At 42.9% G+C, this 26,088-nt stretch overlaps 1 protein-coding gene across 2 annotated transcripts in view; it reads left to right on the top strand.

Moving 5' to 3' along the window:
* Positions 1-26,088, top strand: part of ARIH1 (ariadne RBR E3 ubiquitin protein ligase 1) — a 113,296-nt gene that overhangs the window by 20,289 nt on the left and 66,919 nt on the right. For both annotated transcript variants that reach the window (XM_084642399.1, XM_084642400.1), the window contains exon 2: positions 19,881-19,948. In XM_084642399.1, coding sequence (XP_084498525.1) covers positions 19,881-19,948 — 68 coding nt within the window. The remainder of the gene's footprint in view (positions 1-19,880; positions 19,949-26,088) is intronic.

The raw sequence follows: 26,088 nt of genomic DNA, 5'->3' as shown, positions 1-26,088 counted from the left end.
CTGGCTGAGAGCTGTTGACATTAATGCATTGTTGCATCATCTCCTGTGGAACACGAGGCTCCCAGCTGATCCTATATCCAAATAGACAGTCTCCCCTCCTCACTGGAATTCCAGGTCACACCGCAGATTGTCTTCAGAACAAGAAAAACAGGAATAGAGAAGCAGGTTGTCCTGTGGCTAGTACAGAGGCATGGGAGTCAGGACGGATGGGTTTGAATCCTGGCTCTGCTGCTAACTCACTGTGACTCAAGTGTTACACTTTTTTGGGAGCAAATTAATGGTATTTTTGGACAAAATCCCAGTAACTTGCAATTGATGAAGGTTGTCCATCCTCACCTCATAGGGGCTTGAGGCTTAATTAATGGTGAAGAGGATTCAGAGCCCACTTATGCTGGGAAACTCAACTGACTTTTACAGTTTTCACTTCCAACAGCCTGGGCTGGCTGGTAGCAGTGGGGTGGGAACTGCTTTTAAATGGGTTTTGGAAAGCAATTTTGAAGAACCTTTTGGTTAGAGCTGTGCCCTACCTAGCTGTTCTAGCTGAGTTATGTGAACTTTTACAGTCAACCATTCAAGAATTACTTTAGGATGTGGTCTGCTTCCCCTTGTAGATGGAGCCCAAAAGTTCAAAGTATTCCATTAAAACACAACAAGAGTGCTATTCCCCACGATGATGCCATACTGGCTATCTCACTCCATTAACTCACTGATGACCACTGTCCTTTCCATTAATGTGCAGTGATAATACTGCATTATAAGTGATGTGTGGCTTGACATTTGTGATTAAGACACGGGACTAGGATTTGGTGTCTGGGTTCAGTTCTCAGCTGTAACAGACTACTTGTGCAACCACGGACCATAACTTATTCAGTTTGTCCCCATTTTACAGATGGGGAAGAGATTGATACTTTCCCCTCACTATTTAGAATATAAGCTCTTTGGGGCAGGACCTGCCTCAGTGTGTACAGTGTTTAGCAGTATTCAGCTCCCGTCTTAACTGGGTGCACTAGGCAAAACTATAGTACAACTAAGAATTGGCACCTTTTTATATAAATAAATTTAATGTACACATTACCTTACATGGAAAAAATGAGATCCACTGGTGCAAAGCTAAGACAATCAGACAACCAAGGCCTCCCCTACCATCCTAGAAATCCCACACAAGGAACAAGCTCACTGTTTTCCAGGGTGTAGGTCTGTGCTGCACCAGCTGCTCTACAATGAGAACTTACATTGACATAGCTATATCTCCCAGGGGTGTGGATTTTCACCTCACAACCTAACCCCTGGTGTAGACAGTGCTAGGTCAATGGAATAATTCTTCAATTGACTTACCTACCACCTCTCAGGAGATGGATTAACTACAGTGACAAGAGAACCCCTTTTGTTGCTGTAGAGTGTCTATGCTGAAGTGCTGCAGTGGCGCACTGGTGCCGCTGTAGCGTGTTAAGCGTAGACATACCCATAGCTCTTTGTATAAGAGGCATTGTTACACGTGACAAAGTTCCTTAGCTGTGTCATTCCTTTTTAAGGCAAATCTAGTTTCCGTTGTCCTTGTGAATCTCTGAGCCAGTGGAATATGTTTTTCATCTGACTCTGTGCTTTAATAGCTATGGCTATTATACTGGCTTGACAAAATGTGGAAATTGAAAGGGCTGCCAATCATCATTCCTGGTCTTCCAACAAGAGGAAATTGTTCTAAAAGACCATTAACAGACCAAAGTAAGTGTTATGTTGAAAGCTATTAATGGTCGCCATCTGATGCCTCTTTGATTCAAAGATAATCACAGACCTAGGCCTGGTCTAAACTAAAAAGTTAGGCTGACAGAGGTCCTTGCATTGACCTGTTTGTGCATATGTCGGCCAGAAACAAATTTGAGTGCAAATGTAAGCACCTGGTTACAGCGGCGAAGTAAAACCACTTCCCTGAATGACGTAAAGACATGTTCAACCTACTGATGTCCATGCTGTGTGAGGGTAGACCCTGTGTGACCTGTGTTGACACAACAGTCCTCCAGCAGTTGTTCGCATTGCCCTATTCCCTGCAATTGTGACTGCTTTGGTAGCAATTGTGAACTACAGTGTCCAGGGGCCAGGAAGACTGGAAGCCACCCCCTCTTAAAAATACCCTACATATTTTTGAAATGTCCTTTCCTGATTGCCCAGCTTGCTGAGCACACCTAGAAGATCTTCCTTTTTGTGTGCGGCTGCCCAACTGGCCACGCTGGCTCCACGTACTGGATGCATGCTTGCCTGGAGTAGACAGGAGGTATTGGATCTCCTGGGGAGAAGAAGCTGTCAAGCTCAGCTATGGACCAGCCATAGAAACGTGGACATCTATGAAAAGATTCCCTGGGGGTCAATGGGTGTGTCAGGCATTCTTCCAGGCTCACTGGAAGGAGCAGTTAACTACCTTTTTGTATCTGGGACTGCCCCACAGGCTGGTCAGAGCAAGTTCTGTGGGCTGAGGGGATTTCCCTGATTGTAAACATGGGTTTTGATATTGGCTTTCCAGGCTGCATGTGTTAGAAGGAGAAAGCCAGAAGAGAGCCTGGAGAAGCAGGTGAATGTTTTAAAGTGAGAGGAAGCAGAGCTTCTTGAGAACAGAGCTCACTGAAGTTGGCAACATCCTTGGGGATTTCTGAGCAAGGAAACTGCCTGCTCTTTCTACTGCATGCAGGGAAACAAGACTTGGTGTACACACATTCTTTATCGCTTATTTATTGATTTTCCATCCTAACAGAAACAAACCTGAAAAGCTCCAAATACTGGTTAAATGCTTGGGTCTAAGGGGCAACAATAGCATTCGCTAGAAACTAAAATTATACCTGGACGAAACTAAGGGCCTCCTGCACTTCAGGATTGCAAAACTCTCTGGGGTCCCAAAGTGGGATATAGTATAGAGCTTTCAGAGGCATCTTATCTAAGTGGCTCATTGTGGTGCATTAACCCTTGTATGGAGTCTTACAACCCTAGGGTAAAAATTGTTTGTTCTTTCCTGTAATGGATATACTAAGATGCTGCTGGGTTATATTCTGCTTTAATGGCAGTCTGTCGTACTGTCTTACAGCCCTGTGGGTAACACTACAACAGGTACTAACCATTTCAGAAATCTGGAAAGGGTTAAACCAGTGGCTTTCAAACTTTGTATTGGTTACCCCATTCATACAGCAAGCCTCGGAGTGTGACACGCCCCCTCTTATAAATTAAAAATGGGAGGGGTAGTTTAATGGGGACTTGGGGCTGTCCCCATGGAGCTGACTGCTCATGACCCGCCTATAACGATCTTGTGACCCCTTGAGGGGTCACGACCCCCAGTTTGAGAACTCCTGGGTTAAACTGAAGAACTGTTTGCCAAGGAACTGAGGTTCAGTGATGCTTTGTTTTCTATTTCTTGAAAGGTGTCCAGTGGCATTGGTCACGATGAATTTGAAAATGCCTCTAAATTTGTGGGACTTTCTTCTGGTGTTTTTTAAAGGCTTAGCTTTATATACTAAGATATGTACCACAATGAAATGCTAATAGTCAAAATATTCCTGAATGCAGATCTGTAAATGTTTGTTGAAAATCTGTTCCTATTCTGAGACCATTGATCCTTATCTTATAAAAACAGATGTCAAAATCTGACCTTTTTTAATGCCTTGCTTGCCTGCAATCCATATACAGATTTTAATTGTCATGATGCAATAGCATAGCTTATGCAATCATCTGAAACAGCAAATGATTTTCGAGAATGCTTGAGAAGCTTGACAAATCAAGCTGATCTCTAGTTGAGAAATGTTACTAGTGCAGAGGCTGAAGTTAACATTCCTAACTTGAGAATTCATACTGGCATTGTCATTTGTGTATTCAGTGTTTCAGGAGCTTGATGAAGCAAAGTAACCTCGTTGTGCCTATTAATGGTTAACCTAGAAGCTTTCCAGAGGGCGCTCAAACAACAAAATATGAAGCAGTTGATTAGTCTTTCTGTCCATTATTAGGCTGCATTGGTGGTTGGCTATCTTTTTGTGCCATAACACTATATATCATTTGTAGAAATATTGAACTGAATTCCAAATCCCTGCTCTGATGCGCCATTACCAGCCAGCCTTTTTTCCGTAGGCACCGCAGCAGTCTGTGCCTTTAGGAGGAACTTGGGTGAGGACAGTGATGATGAGCTCTGGAAGGCCAATTCCAAGCTTAGGAGTGGCATGCCAGAATGCTTGGAAATGTTTTGAAAGTGACAAAGCAGGCAGATGAAACTGACCTCATTAGCAGGGTTGAAAACTAGAATAGGAGGGTAAGTAGGGCAGGTTAGAAGGCTTATCTACACTGTCCCAGCTTGCTGTACAGTAACTTCCTGCGTGGACACTGCTGTGGTGCACAGAAAGTCCCAAAGTGTGGCTTGGCTTGCTATTAAGTGTAGGGACATTACTGGGAGGCAGTGTCACACCTTGTTTTGCTGCAGAGCAACTTGCTGTGTAGAAAAGCCCGGAGTTCAGCAGGGCTTTGCAAGTGTTAAGTTCAAACTTGAACTGGGGAGGAAAGAGAAGGAACCAATGGAGGGATTCAAAAGGGGTGACATGGTCAAAAAGAGAGGCAAGGTGTTTGCTCGTAATGATTGCATTTTATGTGGACTGGAGAAGGTAAAATTGCAGTTGAAGGCCAGTAAGGCAGAGCTTAGAAGAATCCAGATGGGAAATAGGATGTGAACAAGCTTCAGTTTTAGGGATAGAAAGGCTGCATCTTAGTGAGGAAGAATTTGGTCATGGCTTGAGGGATTGTGCTAGAGAGGGAGGAGTTTTCCCCAGGTCACAAGCCTGAGTGACTGATGGTGTTCAGTGGCAGAAAATTGGGGTCACAGCATGTTAAACTGGCAGCGAGACATTTTGGAAAGGGTGTCAGAGAGGCTGGTAAGGCTGATTCCCCACTCTGGCACTTCGAGTGCAGAAGATGGGGGCCTGCAAGGACTCTAAAAATTAATACTGGCTACTCCAGGCTTGTATTAAACTTCCAAGGTTACAGCTTTTCTCTGACCTTGGATTGGTAGATGCTGCTACCACCCAAGTGCAAAACCCCTTTGAGAGACCAGGAAGGCACACGTGGGAATTCCTTTCTGTGGGATACCCTCAAGCACTTACACCCCCCCTCTGGGGAAGAGCTGAGAAGAAAAACAAAGGAAATCAGCTGTTGCCAAGAGCTAATTAAACAACATATGCACAAACCTCTTAAGACACAAAAATCCAATTCTGTTCTTAAAAAAGGTAAATTTTATTAAAAACAAAAAGAAAATACATCTGGAAACTCAGGCTATTGCTAGATGTAAAAACAAAAACAGCCCCTTACAAGGATTAAGCATCAACAATAATGTTCTTGAGGCCCAGTTTAAAGGTTACAAGCAAAACAAAAGCATTTGGGGTTAGCACAGAGGAGTTCACAAGCCATAAAAGAGATAAACATGATCACGTCTTCCTAGACATTTCTTGGTCTACTTACATATCTGGGGTTTCAGATGAGTAGTTTCTAGGGATAATACCGATGATTTTTCATACCTGGCCCCAAGCTTCTTACAGCATAATTGCAGCCCTGTCTGCCTCTCCCTGAGAGCAACAGACAGACAAATGGGGAGTCTTATTTCAATTTTAAAAAATTCTAGCATTCCCATTGGCTCTTTTCTCCAGGTGCCCATTCACTTATTTTAACCCTTTACAGGTAGAACAATTACAGAGCAGCTACTAAGAGGGATTTTATGGCGGCTGGCTGGCTGGGTGCCCTTAAAAGGGAGCTCTTCTTCTCTCTCCCCCCCCCGCCCGCCCCTTTCATTTAGCACAGAGGCAGAATGGCTAAAGAGGAGTCGGGAGTGCAGAGACCTTTACAGGTAATCAGTACGGCAATAATAGTTGAAAACCTGTGAGCAGCTGAAACCACCCAGAGATGGTGTAGACTAAGGAGGAGGTGGTGGCGATGAGTACAGATCTGTGTTGCACAGTGAGCAATAGGAGAGATGAAGAGGACCAGCCAGCGGACACTGAATAACTGAGCCTTGAGAAATAGAAGCAGAAGAGAATATCATCATGGAAACCCAGTGGAGGGTCTTTGAGGGTGGTGAAATCATGTTTGACCCTAAAAAGGCAGAACTACAGAAGAGAACAAATTTGTGGTGGAGGAAGTCCATGGGATCACTGAAGACTGAGTCATGCAACAGTAGTTGAGCTGTTGGAATTTGGAACTGAGCCAGGGTTGGGATTTATTTTAGTAGGGTGAGCTTTGTGCTGAAAGAAGGGTAAAGAGTCAGTGGAGGGGAGAGGAGTGGGAGGGCTTGACAAGTCTGCAGAGGCGAGCGAGGTGGCAGAAAAGTGAGACTGGTGGATTTGATGTCACAAAAGGGCCAAGTAAATGTTAAATGAGATAACTTAGTGGCTGGTGAGAGGAAACTCTGACATGTAGAAGGGCGCAGGGGCAGTGATTAACCACTCACGCAGCCTTGTCTTCACTATTTTGGTGAGTGGGGGAGCTGATGGGGTTTGAAAGTCAATTAAGGAAATGATGGTAAAATGTGGGGAAATTAAGGGATAAGACTGGAAGCTGAGCCCATGTGGATTAAGGTGGCAGACTGACTGTAGGGCAGAGCCAAGTGTTGGGGCAGAGAGGGTAGTTGACAGCTATGAGGGAGGGACGTTTGATGCAGTGTTGCTTGGAATAGGGAAGAGATGACAGGAGTGGGAGAGACTCATGCCTTCTATATCTGGGGGTAATTCACAGTGGGTTGTGGGTGAGGAGAAGCCACAAAGAGTACAGCTGCAGAGGGAACGTGAGGTGGGGAAATCCTGGCTTCAGCGAGGGCAAGGAGATGGTGGGGGAGCAAAAATAAGATCTGAATGGTATTGGGTTTTTTAGATGAAGCAGATTATGGGGCAAGATAGACTGGACTGGTGGCTGGCAAGGGTTGGCTGGGGCGGAGGGAATGCTGGCTTGAGAGAAATGACACCAAAGTGTGTGGGGGGCGGGGAGGGGAGGATGGCAAAAAAGGAGAATATAGTGGTGAGGGTGGATTTGCAGGAGGTGGGAGAGCCTCTTGTGAAGGGGATGATGAAGAGTTGACAAAAGGATAGGAGGGAAGGGAAAATGAAGATTAGGATGGTACAAAAGCCACATCTATATGTACAGTACCACTGCTGCATGTGTGGTGATGACCTGTATGCCGATGAGAGAGAGCGAGAGAGAGTTCTCCCATCTGCATAAAAAAACCACCTCCGCAAGCGGCAGAAGCTGTGTTAGCAGGAGAAGCTGTCCCACCAACATAGTGCTGTGCACACGAACACTTACTCCGGTGTAACTTACATTGATTGGGGGTGCTTTATTCACCCCCCTGACCGACATAAGTGATGCTGGCGTAAGCTAAATGACTGGTGATTATTGCAGAAGCCTCCTGGATAACTCAGTCTGAGTTTGTTGGACAGTTTGAACATTTCAAAGCCATGAGTCCAGGAATTACTCACCTGTAAGGCATAAGATCTTTGTTAGGTAAGCTGAGAGATTCCTGTCACTGTGTTTTCTGTAGAAATCCCCTGTAAATCGCCTCTTTCTCAATCAGAGGTCACACTGTAGAAGTGTAAAACAAATTGAGCCTTGTTCTGGTGATGTTGTGTTAGTATGATTCAGGCTAAAAGAAGGTGTGAACATACCGAACAACAAGTGCATGTAATATTTAAGCTCTAATTCAGTGATGGGGGTGGTTAGAATAGGGGAAGGCTAAAATAGCACAGATGACTAGGTTATTGTTAGTAGTTGATAGTGTAGGTTTCAAGTCAGTTACTAACCAAACAGTAGAAACGGGTATACAATGTTCAATGCCTCCTATCAGTTGCCTTTTTTGTGTGTTTGTGTAGCAGTATGGGACTTGAGCCATTGCCATCAATAGGGAGATTTAAAGCCCTCTACTTGCCTAGGTAGGAAATTGAAGATTTATTGGCATGTTTTTCTGAGCCGCTCTTGTTGGCATTGGTGCACTTTTATATTGGATATTTCATAGAATCATAGAATATCAGGTTGGAAGGGACCTCAGGAGGTCTAGTCCAACCCCCTGCTCAAAGCAGGACCAATCCCCAACTAAATCATCCCAGCCAGGGCTTTGTCAAGCCTGACCTTAAAAATATCAAAGGAAGGAGATTCCACCACCTCTGTAGGTAACACATTCCAGTGGTTCACCACCCTCCTAGTGAAAAAGTTTTTCCTAATATCCAATCTAAACCTCCCCCACTGTAATTTGAGACCATTACTCCTTGTTCCGTCATCAGCTACCACTGAGAACAGTCTAGATCCATCCTCTTTGGAACCCCCTTTTAGGTAGTTGAAAGCAGCTTGATCCCCCCTCATTCTTCTCTTCCGCAGACTAAACAATCCCAGTTCCCTCAGCCTCTCCTCATAAGTCATGTGTTCCAGTCCCCTAATAATTTTTGTTGCCCTCCGCTGGACTCTTTCCAATTTTTCCACATCCTTCTTGTAGTGCGGGGCCCAAAACTGGACACACTACTCCAGATGAGGCCTCACCAATGTCGAATAGAGGCGAACTATCATGTCCCTGGGTCTGCTGGCAATGCCGCTACATATACATCCCAAAATGCCATTGGCCTTCTTGGCAACAAGGGCACACTGTTGACTTCTGTCCACTGTAACCCCTAGGTCCTTTTCTGCCGAACTGCTGCTGAGCCATTTGGTCCCTAGTCTGTAGCGGTACATGGGATTCTTCTGTCCTAAGTGTATGACTCTGCACTTAGAAAAGGAGTACTTGTGGCACCTTAGAGACGAACAAGTACTCCTTTTCTTTTTGCGAATACAGACTAACACGGCTGTTACTCTGATTCTGCACTTGTCCTTGTTGAACCTCATCAGATTTCTTTTGGCCCAATCCTCCAATTTGTCTAGGTCCCTCTGTATCCTATCCCTATCCTCCAGTGTATCTACCTCTCCTCCAAGTTTAGTGTCATCTGCAGACTTGCTGAGGGTGCAATCCACACCATCCTCCAGATCATTTAAGAAGATATTGAACAAAACCGGCCCGAGGACCGACCCTTGGGGCACTCCACTTGATACCGGCTGCCAACTAGACATGGAGCTATTGATCACTACCCGTCGAGCCCGACAATCTAGCCAACTTTCTATCCACCTTATAGTCCATTCATCCAGCCCATACTACTTTAACTTGCTGGCAAGAATGCTGTGGGAGACCGTGTCAAAAGTTTTTCTAAAGTCAAGGAACAACACGTCCACCGCTTTCCCCTCATCCACAGAGCCAGTTACCTCGTCATAGAAGGCAATTAGATTAGTCAGGCATGACTTGCCCTTGGTGAATCCATGCTGACTGTTTCTGAGCACTTTCCTCTCCTCTAAGTGCTTCAGAATTGATTCCTTGAGGACCTGCTCCATGATTTTTCTAGGGACTGAGGTGTGTCTGACTGGCCTGTAGTTCCCAGGATCATCCTTTTTTTAAAGATGGGCACTACATTAGCCTTTTTCCAGTCGTCCGGGACTTCCCCGGATCGCCATGAGTTTTCAAAGATAATGGCCACTGGCTCTGCAATCACATCCGCCAACTCCTTTAGCACGCTCAGATGCAGCGCATCCGGCCCCATGGACTTGTGCTCGGCCAGCTTTTCTAAATAGTCCCGAACCACTTCTTTCTCCACAGAGGGCTGATCACCTCCTCCCCGTGCTATGCTGCCCAGTGCAGTAGTGTGGGAGCTGACCTTGTTCGTGAAGACTTGTATCAGTCAGTCCTGACTCCCATGTTTAACTCCCCCACCCCATTAATTTAGACCATTCCAGAGAGCTATGGAAGAGTGTACAACCAAGAAATGGTCCTGGAAACGAGTAGCTGGAGGTCAAGAAGCTTGAGAGCTACCCTCAAACTGGACTGTGAATGTGCACAAGTGGCTGGGAAGGGGACAGGCTTTATTATATTGCTCAGGGAATCGAGAGTTTGATAAAGCTTTATAGTTTTTTATACATATGAGTTTACCTTTTAGTGGTAATGTTGCTAAAATATCCTAGGTATAACATTTCAGATCAATATGTGGACCTAGAGCAACACTGCACAACACTGACCTGACCTGTACACTAGTTTTATAAGACAGATCAGTGACTTGGCAGAGGGAATTTTAGGATGAGCCACCCAGTACTATTCTACACGTGCTTAAAAATGCTTGGCATGCTTATATTGGCAAACCTGTTAAAAGTTTTGACTGATTAAATATTTGCTGCATGGGATGACTGCAGCACTACCCTGATGCTGCTTTATTAGAGGAAGATGTCTGTGGTGGTTGTACGTGTGGTTGGCACAGTTGCCAACTTTCATGTGATAAATAAGCACCCCGACTTTCACAATAAACCAAAAATCAAGCTAATCCCATTTCAAAACAAGCCAATCCCTAAGAACCCCAACACTCTGACTCGATCCCCCCCCCCAGCGTGCAGTCTGGGACTGTGGTGGGTACGCTATGCGCCCCTGACTCTCTCTCCCCCCTTGCCCCTGCTTGCCAGGAGCTGATTAAAAAAAAAAAAAAAACAGCAACAAGCTGCATCGAGCTACAAGCCAAAAAATAGCCAACAAGCAACTCACAAGCCAATTAAGCCAAAAACAAGCCCAATTTCTGCGTTCTTTTCCACAGGTTTGGCATGTCTGGGCTGTTTCAAGCGCTTAACTTCCAGTTTTTAAACTGCTCATCTTACAGAGGCCTGCCTTACACCAGCTTATACAAGGTGTTGCTAAGTAGAACTTTGCATTCTGTATGCTCAAACACCTACTTTGAAACCAGCTGGCTGCCACTTGCCAAGGAATTGAAATACCACCTCTCATCCGATGAAGTGAGCTGTAGCTCACGGAAGGTTATGCTCAAATAAATTTTAGTCTCTAAGGTGCCACAAGTCCTCCTTTTCTTTTTGTGGATACAGACTAACACGGCTGTTACTCTGAAACCTTTCTTAGTGTGTATGCCAGTGGAATGTACCTGAGCCTGTCATTCAAATACTTGAGCCATTTGAAGAGTTGTAGAAAGGTTCAGGAAGAGTAAGCATTTTTGAGGGTCTCTGCATGGTTGACTCATGTATATGCAGAAGTATGACAAAAGGCATAGATTGCATAGAATCATAGAATATCAGGGTTGGAAGGGACCTCAGGAGGTCATCTAGTCCAACCCCCTGCTCAAAGCAGGACCAATCCCCAATTTTTGCCCCGATCCCTAAATGGCCCCCTCAAGGATTGAACTCACAACCCTGGGTTTAGCAGGCCAGTGCTCAAACCACTGAGCTATCCCTCCCCCAATCAGATGTTCAATCAGAATCAGAATCAATGTTCAATCAGAAGTTGTATTAGAAAGGTTTGACCATGTAGAGTCCAAATAAGGCTTAACAGTGGCATGTAGGTTCTATTCCCGGCTGTCAATTTAAATCTTTGATGCAAATTGTAGAAATGCAAAAGCTGCCATATTTTAAATAACTGCTGTATAATGGCAATATCCAAGATAAGGAACTTATCAATGCCCTGTCTTGAGAGGGTGGAGGAGTTTTGCTGGGGAGCTAAGCAGGAGCTGAGTTATTAAAAGGCTATTTATGTGTACTGAACACTCAGATTGGAACAGCAGGTTCTCCCTATTGCATGGTGAGAAGCTGATTTCTTCAAATGCGTTTTTGTCTGTCATCAGCTAAAAGAGTTAAACTGCCTAGAAAACTTGTCTTGAAATTGAATGCAGTGACCAACCAAATACTGCAAAATGTCACTCAAATGCAGTTTTCAAAATCCCCGTTTTAAATGTTCTCATAATCTCTCCTAAACTAGTTCGCAATTCATGTATTTTAATATACATCCAGGGTTTTAACTTTTCTCTTTGAGAGAGATTTTCCTCTTTCGTGCTCCCCATATGGGGTTTGGCCAACAATATGCAGAAAGGTTTTATTTGGTAGCCAAAAGAAATGAATCTAACACTAATTGGATTTGTATCTTAGCGAAAAATACAATCAACCCCCAAAATTAAGGAGTTTGAACTTCAATCACTATCACTTCCCAGTAGAAGTACTCTCTCCAAAACTCTACCAAACTTGCATTCTGAAGTTTATAGGATCCTCATCCACTTCTTTCCTGCATTCTTTTCATGTTTGCTCTCTACTTCTGCTGTAACTAAACTCCAGAGATAGGAAGGTTAGAGATACTCATTTAGAACAGATTGAGTCTTCAGACAAGTGACAATTCATCAAATTCTGTGAAGCAGTTTGGATTTTCTTCCCTTCCTCCATAGGCAGATTTACTGTATGTGTATTTTACTAGAGTTGTCAGAGCTTGTCTTTAAAGTGTTGCTAGAATTTGTTTCAACAAAATGGCTGCTTTCCTCTTTCTTAGGTTTCCCTTACTATCAAGATATCAGTAGCTTTTTGACTAGCTTCTAGTGAGCAGTAGGCAACCTTCTTTCTAGGTTTAAGCATGTACAATTAACAGGTGATTAGTCTTGTGTGATAATCTATTTTGGCTGTCCTCTCAAACATTGTTTGAATGAAAATCTAATATTGGAACACAAGTTAATTTCTCCCTTGGTTGTCATCTGTTTCTGGCTGCTTTATTTGGTTATTAAAATGTGTTTTTATAAACAGGAGATGTCCTTATAACCCAGTTCTTCCTGCTGCTGCTTCAGACTAAATCCTATCTTTGCATCATCACAGCCTGCCTGTAGCAAATGTTTCATACAGTAGTAGCAGTGTTAAAGCATTGTGCAGTAGGGTTTCACAATTAAATTAACTTCCTTCAAAAATGTAGTCTGACATCAATTGCACAGATCTTTTTTTTTTTGTCACTTCATATTGGGCTGCTAGTAGTTACCTTTTAAAAGCACAATCCTTAATGCCAAAGATTTTCACATCTGCAGTTAATTGTGGCTAAAATCACATGTTGATTTTTACCAAATTAGGCCTTTTAAACTTTTCTAGTCCCTGATTTCCAGGGCGCTGTATTGCTTAATTCATGGACAAAGATTTTACTTCTGCTAGTACAGTAGGGACAAAGGGGCAAAGATGTTATTTCCTGCCTTCTGTATCAACAAAACAACCAGCTAAGTTTTAAATCTTGAATCTTTGTGGAAAACAGATAACCTACTTTTTTGGATCTGGTAAGAGCTTGATGTGCTGCCAGTAAATCAAAGAATTATAGACTTTAAGGTCAGAAGGGACCATTATGATCGTCTAGTCTGACCTCCTGCACAATGCAGGACACGGAATCTCACCCACCAACTCCAGTAACAAACGCCTAACTTATGTCTGAGCTACTGAAGTCCTTAAATCGTGTTTTAAAGACTTCAAGGTGCAGAGAATCCTCCAGCAAGTGACCCGTGCCCCATGCTGCAGAGGAAGGCGAAAAACCCCCAGGGCCTCTGCCAATCTGCTCTGGGGGAAAATTCCTTCCCGACCCCAAATATGGCAATCAGCTAAACCCTAAGCATGTGGGCAAGACTCACCAGCCAGACAACCAGGAAAGAATTCTCTGTAGTAACTCAGATCCCACCCCATCTAACATCCCATCACAGGCCATTGGGCATATCTACCGCCAGTAGTCGAAGATCAATTAATTGCCCAAATTAGGCTATCCCATCATATCATCTCCTCCATAAACTTATCAAGCTTTGTCTTAAAGCCAGATATGTCTTTTGACCCCACTGCTTCCCTTGGAAGGCTGTTCCAGAACTTCATTCCTCTGATGGTTAGAAACCTTCATCTAATTTCAAGTCTAAACTTCCTGATGGCCAGTTTATATCCATTTGTTCTTGTGTCCACATTGGTACTGAACTTAAATACTACTTCTCCCTCCATGGTATTTATCCCTCTGATATATTTATAGATAGCAATCATATCTCCTCTCAGCCTTCTTTTAGTTAGGCTAAACAAGCCAAGCTTATTGAGTCTCCTTTCATAAGACAGGTTTTCCATTCCTCAGATCACTCTCTCGTAGCCCTTCTCTATACGTGTTACAGTTTGAATTCATCCTTCTTAAACATGGGAGACCAGAACTGCACTCATCTGGAATAGTGTGGTCTCACTGGTGTCTTGTATAATGGTATTAACACCAGCTTATCTCTACTGGAAATACCTCGCCTGATGCATCCCAAGACCGCATTAGCTTTTTTCACGGCCATATCACATCGGCGGCTCATAGTCATCCTGTGATCAACCAATACTCTGAGGTCCATCTCCTCCTCTGTTACTTCCAAGTAATGCATCCCCAGTTTATAACAGAAATTCTTGTTGTTAATCCCTAAATGCATGATCTTGCACTTTTCACTATTAGATTTCATTCTGTTACTATTACTCCAGTTTACAAGGTCATCAGGATCTTCCTGTATGATATCCCGGTCCTTCTCAGTATTGGCAATACCTTCCAGCTTTGTGTCATCTGCAAACTTTATTAGCACATTCCCGCTTTTTGTGCCAAGGTCAATAATAAAGATTAAATAAGACTGGTCCCAAAACCTATCCCTCAGGAGCTCCTCTAGTAACCTCCTTCCAGTCTGACAGTTCACCTTTCAGTGTGACCCGTTGTAGTCTCCCCTTTAACTAGTTCCTTATCCACCTTTCAGTTTTCATATTGACCCCCATCTTTTCCAGTTTAGCTAATAATTCTCCATGTGGAACCGTATCAAATGCCTTACTGAAATCTAGGTAAATTAGATCCACTGCTTTTCCTTTGTCTAAAAAATGTTACATCCTCAAAGGAGGAGGTCAGGTTGGTTTGACACGATCTACCTTTTGTAAAGCCATGTTGTATTTTGTCCCAATTACCATTGACCTCAATGTCCTTAACTACTTTCTCCTTCAGAATTTTTTTCCAAGACCTTGCATACTACAGATGTCGAACAGGCCTGTAGTTACCTGGATCGCTTTTTTTACCTTTCTTAAAAATAGGAACTATGTTATCAAATCTTTGACTTACACTTTTAATTAATTTGGTAGTTTTAATTAATTTGGTAGCGAAGTAGCTAAGGGAAACTGAACCCCAGCAGGCTTCTAGAAGTGAGCCACTTTCCTGACCACAAACACATTGCAAATTACTGGACCTATAATGTGACATCAGTGTCACAGGTATAATTCTGGTGTAGCATACCCTTCTGTGACATTGAAGTCTTCCACCATCGAAGGAAGAGAGGAAAATAGTTTCCTTTAGTTTCTCTTTATGGTTACATTGCTGAAGATGTCTTGGGGACCCTGACTCAGAGAATTTGATGTAGAAAGCTGCAGTATCTCTTCACTGGGAAAACAGCAGAATACAGAAATGAAACTAATTCGTCTGTCAGTCTATCAAAATACTGTAAAATGTCAAGTCAAACAAAATATTCACCGAAGTGCAATCTGTTTCCAAACCATTTGACTAAAAATTGTTGCTGATCTTCAAAATAGCATAATCACTGGTCTTAAGATGTCTGATGTTTCTGTATCCACCCTGTCCTTCCTGCTTTCCCTCCTGTGCTACACAGTTTATTACAAAAAGGGCCTACCAGTCCACTGCTGCTGTGCCCAATTGATCTCTGAAGTGCTTAATGGGAACTTGCAGAAGAGTGAATTTAGTGGTTCAAGGGCCTGGTGGGCTGCTGCAACAGAGGGAGGGCAGCACTTCAAGGTAATTAAGACCAACTTAACACCTTAGTAGGGAAAAAATACTTTAGGAAAACATTGCTTCCTTGTGCATCCTTCTGGCAAATTCACTGCAACAAGAAATATCGTAGATTACATTTGTAAAAAGCTACATATTTGCTTGTTGGAGATTTGCTTAGAATTCTAGTGCAAGGCAAAGCTAACTCTCTTTGTTTAAATCAGTGTGTTTTGTTTTAATGTGTGATGGTGCTGGGATGATTAGCTGGAGAAACCCATATATGGCATTTGTCCTATATGCTTGGCAGGACTTGCCTGAGACGCTGAAACAAATACTGCCTTATTGAAATAGAAAGGGAGTTTTTCCTAAAGTACAAGTTTTTGTGATTGTAAGTGTTGAAACTGTAACTTGTGACCTAGGTAGTCTGGCGGTAAAATCAGCTCAAATCCCAAAAGGGCACTGTCCCAGGGTGTGGCCCTTTCAAGGGAATTAGGGACCAGTCTTTCTGTCATGGGCTCTGTTAAGGGGAATGAGCCAATCCAGACCCACCCAGGTGACTGGATAACATTTAACTCATTAAGGAACACCTGGGCCTAATAAAGGCTTACAAGGGTTGTCAGAAATCTCCACAATGCAGAGGGGAAGCCCTGGGAAAAGGAACTTTTCAGGGGATCTCTTAGAGAGCTCATCAGAAAAAGGGAACCTAGAAAGGGTACTCCTGCAGTTAGCAGGTTCCAAAAGGGCTACAAGCGACAAAGCCTTAGGAAAGCCTAGTCCCAATAACAGGATCTTGCCAGACAGTAGCAGGAGGCCAAGATCGCTGGGGAACTACATGCTGCTCCAGAGAAGAGCTGCATCAGCTTGACCTCTGCAAGGATCCTGAGTCCACAAAAGGAACTCTTCCCAAGGTTACGGCAGGAGACTTTACTCCAGAAGAGGGTCCCAGGTTTAGGGCATTAGTGGTGAAGAGCCTGGCTAGAGGACTCATGTGGAGAAGACTGACTGATAGTAACTTTCCAGCCCCCCCGAGCTAGCATGCAGGGAGTGAAGGCTTGATTGCATGTCTGTTTGGCCTTTGATTAAATAAACTGCACCGCTGAAGGGGCACCGCTAGCTGTATACAAATCTCACTGAATTTACTGATAGCCCACAAGGGGAAACTAAGGCAGGGACACTAACTGCTCCACACTGGGCTGCTGGGAGAACATAAGAATGGCCATACTGGGTCAGATCAGTGGTCCCTCTAGCCCAGTATCCTGTCTTCTGACAGTGGCCAGTGCTAGATGCTTCAGAGGGAATGAACAGACCAGAGCAATTTGAGTGATCCATCCCATCATCCAGTCCTGGTTTCTGGCAGTCCAGGGTTTAGGGACATGGAGAGCATGGGGTTGCATCCCTGACCATCTTCACTAATAGCTGTTTGTGGATCTATCCTCCATGAACTTATCATATTGTTTTGAATGCAGTTATACTTTTGGCCTTCACAACTTCCCCTGGCAACTAGTTCGACAGGTTGACTGTATTGTGTGAAGAAATACTTCCTTGTGTTGGGTGACCCCTGGTTCTTGTGTTATGTGAAGGGGTAAATAACACTTCCTTAATTGCTTTCTCCACACCAGTCATGGTTTTGTAGACTATCATATCCCTCTTAGTCATCTCTTTTCCAAGCTGAACAGTCACAGGCTTTTAAATCTCTCATATGGAAGATGTTCTGTACCCCTCATCATTTTTGTTGCCCTTCTCTGCACCTTTTCCAATTCTAATATCTCTCTTTGAGATGGGGCGACTAAAACTTCATGCAGTAATCCATGGTATGCCCATACTTTGATCTATATAGTGGCATTATGATATTTACTGTCGTCTTTATCTATCCCTTTCCTAATGGTTCCTAACGTTCTGTTGGCTTTTTGACTGCTGCTGCACATTGAGTGGATGGATAGTTCTCTGAAAACATGATTTTTTTTTCAAGATATTGACACGTACCAGCTAATTTAGACCCCATCATTTTGTATGTATATTTGCAATTGTTTTCCAATGTGTATTACTTTGCATTTATCAACATTGAATTTCATCTGCCATTTGTTGCCTAGTCACCCAGTTTTGTGAAGATCCCTTTGTAACTCTTCGCAGTATGCTTTGTAATTCTGTCATGTGCCAAAGTTGGCAGCTCACTGTTTACCACCTTTTCCAGATCATTTATGAATATGTTAAACAGCACTGGTCCCAGCACAGATCCTTGGGGGACCCTGCTATTTCTGTACTGTGAAAACTGACCATTTATTCTTACCCTTTCTTTCTTAGCTTTTAACCAGTTACTGGTCTGAGAGGACCTTGCCTCTCATCTGATGACTCCTTACTTTGCTTAAGAGCCTTTGGTAAAGGACTTTGTCCAAGGTTTTCTGAAAGTCCAGATACACTATATCCACTGGATTATATTTATTCACAGACCTCAAAGAATTCTAATAGATTGGTGAGACATGATTTCACTTTACAAAGGCCATGTTGACTCTGGTGTGCAGCACAATGCCAGTGTTGACACAGATGCTCTGAGGGCAAGCACTTACGCTGTAACAGTCTCTATTTTAATATTCAGTTTAGTTACTACAGGAAATGTTTATGGTTATATTAGACATAATTATGTGACTATCTACAATCTGTTCAATACTTGCACCACTTCAGTGGCTTTTCCTGTCATTCCCATCCACTGAGTTATGGATCTTAACCCACTTTGATTTTGCTTGCACTAAACGGAAAACATCTGTGGGATGTTAATATAACTGTGTTGTCCAGAGCTTCCTGAAGAAACATGATTGGGTTGTTGTGAGTTTATATACCTAGGGTCATGGAATCATAGAATGTCAGGGTTGGAAGGGACCTCAGGAGGTCCTTTAGTCCAACCTCCTATTTTTGCCCCAGGTCCCAAATGGCCCCCTCAAGGATTGAGCTCACAACCCTGGGTTTATCAGGCCAATGCTCAAACCACTGAGCTATCCCTCCCCCCTCTGAGTTGATCATGTGAGAAGGGAAGTGTAACAAGATGAGTCTTGTCCTTTCTGTAACAGCCAAGGTATGCTTTCAGATGCCTGGTGGATGGTGGATCCTGGTCTGTAGGATATCATTAAATTACAAATCATACGTGATGGGGACCACATCCTTAAAGAAATGGCTCCCAAACCCCTCTTCTGGCCTTCAAACTATCTTCCAACCTTGCCAAGTTCATCAGAAATAAGCTCCACATAAATCAGGACCTACCAACTCAAAGTGATACCAGACCCTGCCATAATACATGCAAAGCCTGCAGACATATCTCCACTGCTGTGATGAACAATACCTGCCACAACATACTTTAAGATCCCTGGGTCCTACCCATGCCTATTACAACATGTTGTGTACCTCATACAGTGCACTAAATGCTCCATAACTATGTGGGTGAAATCAAACAATCATTATGCTCTCAAATGAACAGTCTCAGGAAAATGCTAAAAGACAAAAACACTGTCTCATCTGTGGGTGAACACTTTTTACACACTCCACCTCTAACTTCTCAGTCCTCATCGTCAAAGGAAACCTGCACACCGCCTTCAAAAGACAAGCTTGGGAGCTTTAATTCAAATTTTGCTAGATACTAAAGATCATGGTCTTAACAACACTGGATGTATGGCTTATTACAACAGTCTATAACCCACTATCCCCATTTTTTTGTCCTGTGACTTGCAGGGGTGTTAACAGGCCACTTCACCTTGATTGGTTCCTTAGAATGTGTTAACTCCTCAGGCTAAACACCTTGTTCCACCTTGTATTTAGCTGTGACTCTTGAGTACCTTTCCCAGACCTGAAGAAGAGCTCTGTGTAGCTTGTAAGCTTGTCTTTCACCAACAGAAGTTGATCCAATAAAAGATACTACCTAACCTGCCGTGTCTCTTTAGTGATACGCAGTAGACATGAAGTTTACTGCTGTGGTGACTTATACGGAGCATTGAGTCTACAACAGTTTTTTTTCCATTTTGCTTAAATGAATTTCTTAGGGTAGCACTTACGAAAAATGCTTTTATTCAAACAAATGTTAAGCCTATTTAATTTTTCAAATGTGCTTGTCTACTTGGACTAATAGTTCATCCAGTGTGGAGATAATGTGGACAGTACAACTTGTCAATAAACATTTAGTATCCTTGGCCTCCATGTTTGCTTGTCAAGAGCCTTATTCAGGTCCCTGATCACCAATGGACTGAGATAAGAGTTTACAGTTTGTTGTACATTATTTTGTTTTCTCTTTCTTTAGAATCCGGCAACTATCACCAGAATACTACTTAGCCATTTCAACTGGGATAAAGAGAAGCTGATGGAAAGGTAAGTAGCCACCTTTTTGGTAGACAGACACTTTTCACTTGAAACCCATGAGAAGTGGAGATAAAGTGGAGATTTTCGTATGTGGAAAATCTATTATGTGAGGTAGAGGAAATTTTTCCTTTTTACATAGCAGTGCACACTAGCTATTGTTTTAGCACTGCTAATTTTCAGAAGCTAAAGGGGAAAGTAAATACCCATGAGAAGTATACCTGCTTTTTTTGAGGGGGCATTTGTTGCTTGACTTTTCCATCACCAATTCCCTTCCAGTTTCATGTGTATATGCTCTGGGAATTTTGTATTTCTGCAAGGATTCCAAATGCCCCTAAAATGGGGTGGGCAAACTATCGCCATTTTAAGCCAGCCCATGAGCTCCTGCTGGGGAGTGGGGTCTGCGGCTTGCCCCGCTCCGGCTGGAGAGCTGGGTCAGGGGCTGCACCATGCGGCCCTGCTCTGGACCGTGCGGCTCCTGGAAGCCATGCCATGGCCCCACTCTGGCTCCTAAGCACTCCAGTGGGAGCAGTAGGGGGGTGCCTGCAGATGGGGCAGTGTGCAGAGCTGCCTAGCTGCGCCTCCAGGTAGGAGCCGGAGAAGGGACATGCCACTGTTTCTGGGAGCCGCTTGAGGAAAGCACCACTCAGAGCCTGCACCCCTGAGCCTCTCCCCACGCCCCAACCCTCTGCCCCAGCCCTGATTTCTCCTCCCCCCCCAGTCTCCAAACCCTCGGTCCCAGCCCAGAGCACCCTCCTACACCCCAAACTCCTCATCCTCAGCCCAACCCCGGAGCCCGCACCCACAACCAAAGGGGCCCCCCCCAATTTCATGAGCATTCATAGCCCACCATACAATTTCTATTCCCCTATGTGGCCCTCAGGCCAAAAAGTTTGCTGACCTCTTCCCTAAGAGAAGCAAGCACAAACACATTCCTGTTATCTTGCAGATACTTAAATTGGGTGCCTTCTGCATGTTATCCTTGCTTGTTCATCTTTTTTTGTGTCTAACATGTTGAGTCTTGGGTGGCCAGAAATAAACTCTGCATTAATCCTGCAGTGACTAAATTGCTCTTGACTGATACAGGGCATCAGTATATGTGTATGTGCTAGCCTGCCTTGTTTTCATCTTCTGGACACTGATTTTTTTTGTCTTGTCTTTTTGGGGTTGTGGTTTGAATCTTGGGTTTTCTATGGAAAAGTATTTTGCTGCCACCTTTTTGATTTCTAGTCAATGTTGCCAGAACAAAATGTTTCTTCTGAAAACACAAATCTTTGTGTTTTCTGGAGTGAAAGAGTGCTTTGCTAGTTTGTGTTGTGGTGGTGTATTTTGCTGTATAACCTCTGAGCCCAACTCCAGCAGCTAGATTGATAACATGGCCAAATATGATAGTCTCTGTAAAAGAATATGGGAGCCAAGAAAATCAGGGTTCTTATACAAGTTGATTAAACATAGGGATATCAGTCTAGAAACACTGGTTAGACGGCCGTGGTGGTTCTTTACCTTGACCTCCATGGCCTCGCTTATCTCCTCCTTGCTGATGTCAGAACTCCACTAATTCAGACAAGAAAAATGTAACTGCAGAGAGTGTGTGTGCATGTGCATTGCAGTACTATGGAGTCTTGTAGGATAACTACTTTTTCTGTCCTGTATTGATTACAGGGGGATCTCTGGCCTATGAAGCTGTTTAGAATATGTAGTAATAGGGTGATCCATGGCCTGTTATATTGGGTACATGTGGAAACCATTTCTTTGGTATGTGTTGGGAGCATGTGGTCACTGATCAGTACAGGTTCAGTTAATTGGAGAAGTGATGGTGGTGGATGTCCATTCCATATAATGGAATAAGGCAGGATCTCATGTGGCCCATAATGGGGGTATGAAAGGGGTCTGACTTTAGCTAATTAGTGAATGGGTTTGCAGTTCAGATGCTCTTATATAGCTTTGCTCCAGGATAGTAGAGGTCTGTAACAGTAGTTGAATCATATATGGTAGTCAAGGCTAAGGGGAAAAAGTTAAGGCTGGTATTAAAACCTTAGCCATTCCCAAAGTTTTGACATTGAGGTTTTCTGAACTACTGGTACAACTTTCTAGATTCCTGACTTTCAAATGTCTTAATATTTTGAGAGCTAATGTTGAAAATAACTGAAGGGTTTTTTGTTTTGGAAGAATGCACTCCTGTTGAAGTCACTTAACTTGCTGACTGCAAGCAGTAACATTTGGATTCTTCTACATAAAGCTGATGTCTCTTTCTGCGGTGTTATTTGTCTGAATTTCCCATGTTGAGTATTTATTTAAGCCAGGTCAAATTCTAATCTGGCTGCTATCCTGGAGTTTTCACTTTGCAATAGTGGAACACGTAAATATGCTTGCTTAAGCATCAACCCTTTTTCTTGGCTTTCTCACTTACCACCTGTATGCTGGCCAGTATAAAGTAGCATCAGTCTGAGAAAGGAACACCACAAGTGAGATTTTAAGGGGACATTGCTGTTAAATTAGGCATTTTTTAAAGAGGATTTTACAAACCCCAACAGAAAGATTTTAAATACACATGTATACTTACAGCCTCCTTGGGTAAATATCAACCTTGGGTAATGTCATTTATTGTTAAAATGCTTATTTTAACTCCAGGTTTTTCTGCAAAATTTGAAAACTACAACCATAAAACAAGCTCTGTAAAAGTGATCCTTGCCAGCCAATGCTAGTAAACAATATTAACGGCTTGCTAACAATATTTCCTACTATAGCAAGGGTATTAAAACCATTCCTCCCAAGCCACTATTGATGCCGCCAACCCTCTCTTCCCAGAAAAGCCCACAGCAAAGCTTTGTAGCACTCCCCTGAAGCTCAGATGTGTGAAACCAAGGAGCGGGTGGTTGCGAGAAAGTTTGTATTCATTCTTCATAGAGAACACCCAGCTGAACACCTCTTTTTATACCAAGGGACTAGCTTGAGCACTTCTGATGACTTGAGCTGCTGTTGTATAATATAGTGGTGAGGAGAGAGTCATTTGAGCATTCAGGGGTTTAAATTTAATTCTGCCTCAGTGAGTTGGTGGCAGAGCTGGAAATGAGCCCAGAGTCCCAAAACCCATCTTCTGCTCTTATCCTTCTATTTCAGTGAGCGGTTTCTATTTAAAAGAATGTGGCCACCTACTTAATATAGATATGGTTAGATATGGTTAGATATGGTAGTCTTACAAAACCAAATGCATATTTTAAAGTCTTGTTTAGCTTAAATATTCTCTGGCAAGTGTTCACTTGGCATTGTGCTAGTGTAGATGATACTGAAAATGACTAGTGTTTTCCTTGTCTGAGGAGAGTGGAATCCAGAAGTCAGCCAACAAACGGAAAATAAATTGTTAAAATGTTTCCTTAGCACTATACCTTTTTTTAAAGAAAGTAACTTTTGACCACACACTGTCCATTTAAACATCCCCCCTCTGCAGTGTTGGGGAGTCAGACAGAACAATGTTTGTAGCACTTACTGGTTCTTAATATTATCAAAATTGGGTGCCTAATATAAAGCGCATAAATAAGAAGCTTGATTTTTTTTCATAGATACTGAGTACCCACATATCCTGTTGCCTGCCTTCACTGGTATAAAACACTTCCTCTTAAATTATAAGAAGTCAGTAACATGGGTGAAAGCTATCATGATATAGTCTTTTCTCAGAACATGGAGATCTCTCTCTCCTTTGGCACATTTTGCAATTGTCATGCACATTTTATATTGAACAGGTTAATTTTTATACCTTTGTGATGACACTTCTGGTGTGGCATTATGTAGAGTCCAAATCATGGTCTGTGAGTTTCTCTTATACTCAGAGCAGATTCTGTATAGTGATATTAGCAAGACATTTAGTCGAGAAACAATTTTATCCAGTGACTAAGCATCCATTGTCCTCCATGTGTGTCTGAAAGCAAAATTTGTGTTTGGAAAGGATCGCTGGAGGATTGAGGCTTGCATGAAAGTAATATTAGATAGCAGCAGTTAATATTTGATGCCCAACATGCTGCACAACTCCAGGAGAACAAAAAATGCTCAAGTATCGCTATTTCCCTCTGTTGATCTCAATGATTTATGTTGTTGTCATTGCAGTTGGCAGGATGCTGGTGCTTAAATTTCCCCAAAGCTTGAACATGCCTCTGAATGCATAAACGTTACCAGTTAGTTTGTGACAGGAAAATATCATATAGAGAATAAGGGTGTATATTTTTGGAAAAGACAGAAATGTGCTTGGAACTGAAGTTTTGCTACCTTCCATAATTTACTCTTATGTAGCAGCTCATAGCTGTGGCATCTGAATCCCTTCACTGCTGAGCATATCAGAAAGATGAATCTAGGATTTTTCCATTGAAGTGTCTTCTAAACGTTTACTTTCCATGATCAGATGTGGTAGTCTTCAGCTTATGGAGTAGTATGTTTAGTTGTTTTCTAATATTTCTACTTCTGAAGATGAGTTGGCATGGGATCAAGACTACCAGACACCAGCTCTCAGGATCCTAAACCCTCTTCCTTCCAGCCCTTGGCTCAACCTCTCTTCAAAGTTTTAATGGTCAGCCTGAGTTAGTCCATCTGTACATGTGTGAAGTTTATTAAGTGAACTTTTCATGACTTTTCATATCTTTCTAGCCACTGACTGACATCCCTTCTTTGAATACTGAAAAAGGGTATACTTGTTACATAGTCTTCAAGCTCAGCACTGGTCTGAAAATGACTGGTAAAATGGTATTGTGTGGGGTGCTATGTTCATGCCTCAATGATTTTTATGGCAAAAGCTTGTGGTTGACAAGGAAAAATCACTGTTTACCCACTATATAAACTCAGCCTGGGATGTGAAAGTCGGGCTCGGTTTTGTCCTCATACATCACCAGCAACGAACATGGTCTTTTTCCCAGGATAGGGAATGTAGGTCCGTTATCTTAAGGCTTGTCTTTAACTTCAGTAGTGCTGCTAGACTCCTCCTGTTCATACACACACATCTCTTGCTTGAGTTAGCTCGTGCTTTCAGCTCCAGCTGTCTGGTCAGTTGGAGGGTGGGTTGAAGTTGAGTGCTGCTGATGCTCAAGTTAGTAATGCAATGGGATGCAACAGCACATCTGCTAACCCGATCACTCTGTGTAGTTCTAGTAGTATTTTTTTAGTGTCTGCTCTCACTTGAGCTAGCTAGGCTAGGCTAGCTTGAATGTAGTAACTCAACCCATCTGTTGCAGTGAAGGCAAACGCTAGTGATATTTTTTCCTCCAGCAGAAAACTCTGTGATTCAGTACTTCATTCTTTATTTAACCCCAAAGCATAGTAGCAAATAGTGTGGTGACAGTAGACTTAGCCTCAGTGCCAGTTAGTGTCTCATACCAGGAGTTTTGAGTCATGACAATGAAAGAAGAATGAATTGTTTGGATTTTCTTCAATTCTCTGTCAAAGGCCAATCTAGTGTCCAGCAGAAAAATCTAGTTAGTTTAATGGGTTTGTGGAAGCTGCCCTCAGAGATTCTACAGTATGTATTAATGATAGCGCTGTCAAATTTGGCCCAACTTTTTTGTAAAGATGAGCTTTTAAAATACCTAGTTCCAGTTGAAGTGCTTCCATGAGATTTACAAATTCCAATGAAAGTACTTTAAACATAAATGCCCCTATTATGTTTGCAACCCAAATATTGTGACGATACATGAGAATACATCACATCTATAAAGGTCATCGGCATGTACTTCTACAGAGCCATAGTCCTTAACACAATTGAGTCCGTTAAGGGCTTCAGGGAAGGCTGACTATAGTATTCAAATCCTTGCTTTGACACTTTATAGAAATGGTTGCCTTGGTTTGCCACCGTAGAAATCAAAATATGATGAAGACAATGATTTTCAACCTCTTCAGTATTAAGACTTCATGTTACAACAAAGTGTTAGGGTCCTCCATCTAACCATTTAAAAAAAAGGAAGATGGTTGCAATCTGCTTGGACCTGTTTGACAACCTATGGGATAGCCCACAGGCCCATTGCCCGCTCTGATTTATCTTAATCAGTAAGTCACTTGTGCCCTTTCCTTGAATTCCAAGGTGTCAAACAGCTTGAATTTCCAGAGCCTCTGGCAAACGGGTAAATATCTGAAATTGTACAGAATCGGGTCGGGAACGGGGTGTCCTGTTGTGT

Source organism: Lepidochelys olivacea (genome assembly GCF_965140295.1).
Source record: "Lepidochelys olivacea isolate rLepOli2 genome assembly, chromosome: 10".
Lineage (NCBI taxonomy): Eukaryota > Metazoa > Chordata > Testudines > Cheloniidae > Lepidochelys > Lepidochelys olivacea.
The sequence above is the reverse complement of the archived record's forward strand: the minus strand, read 5'-3'. Positions and strand labels throughout refer to the sequence as shown.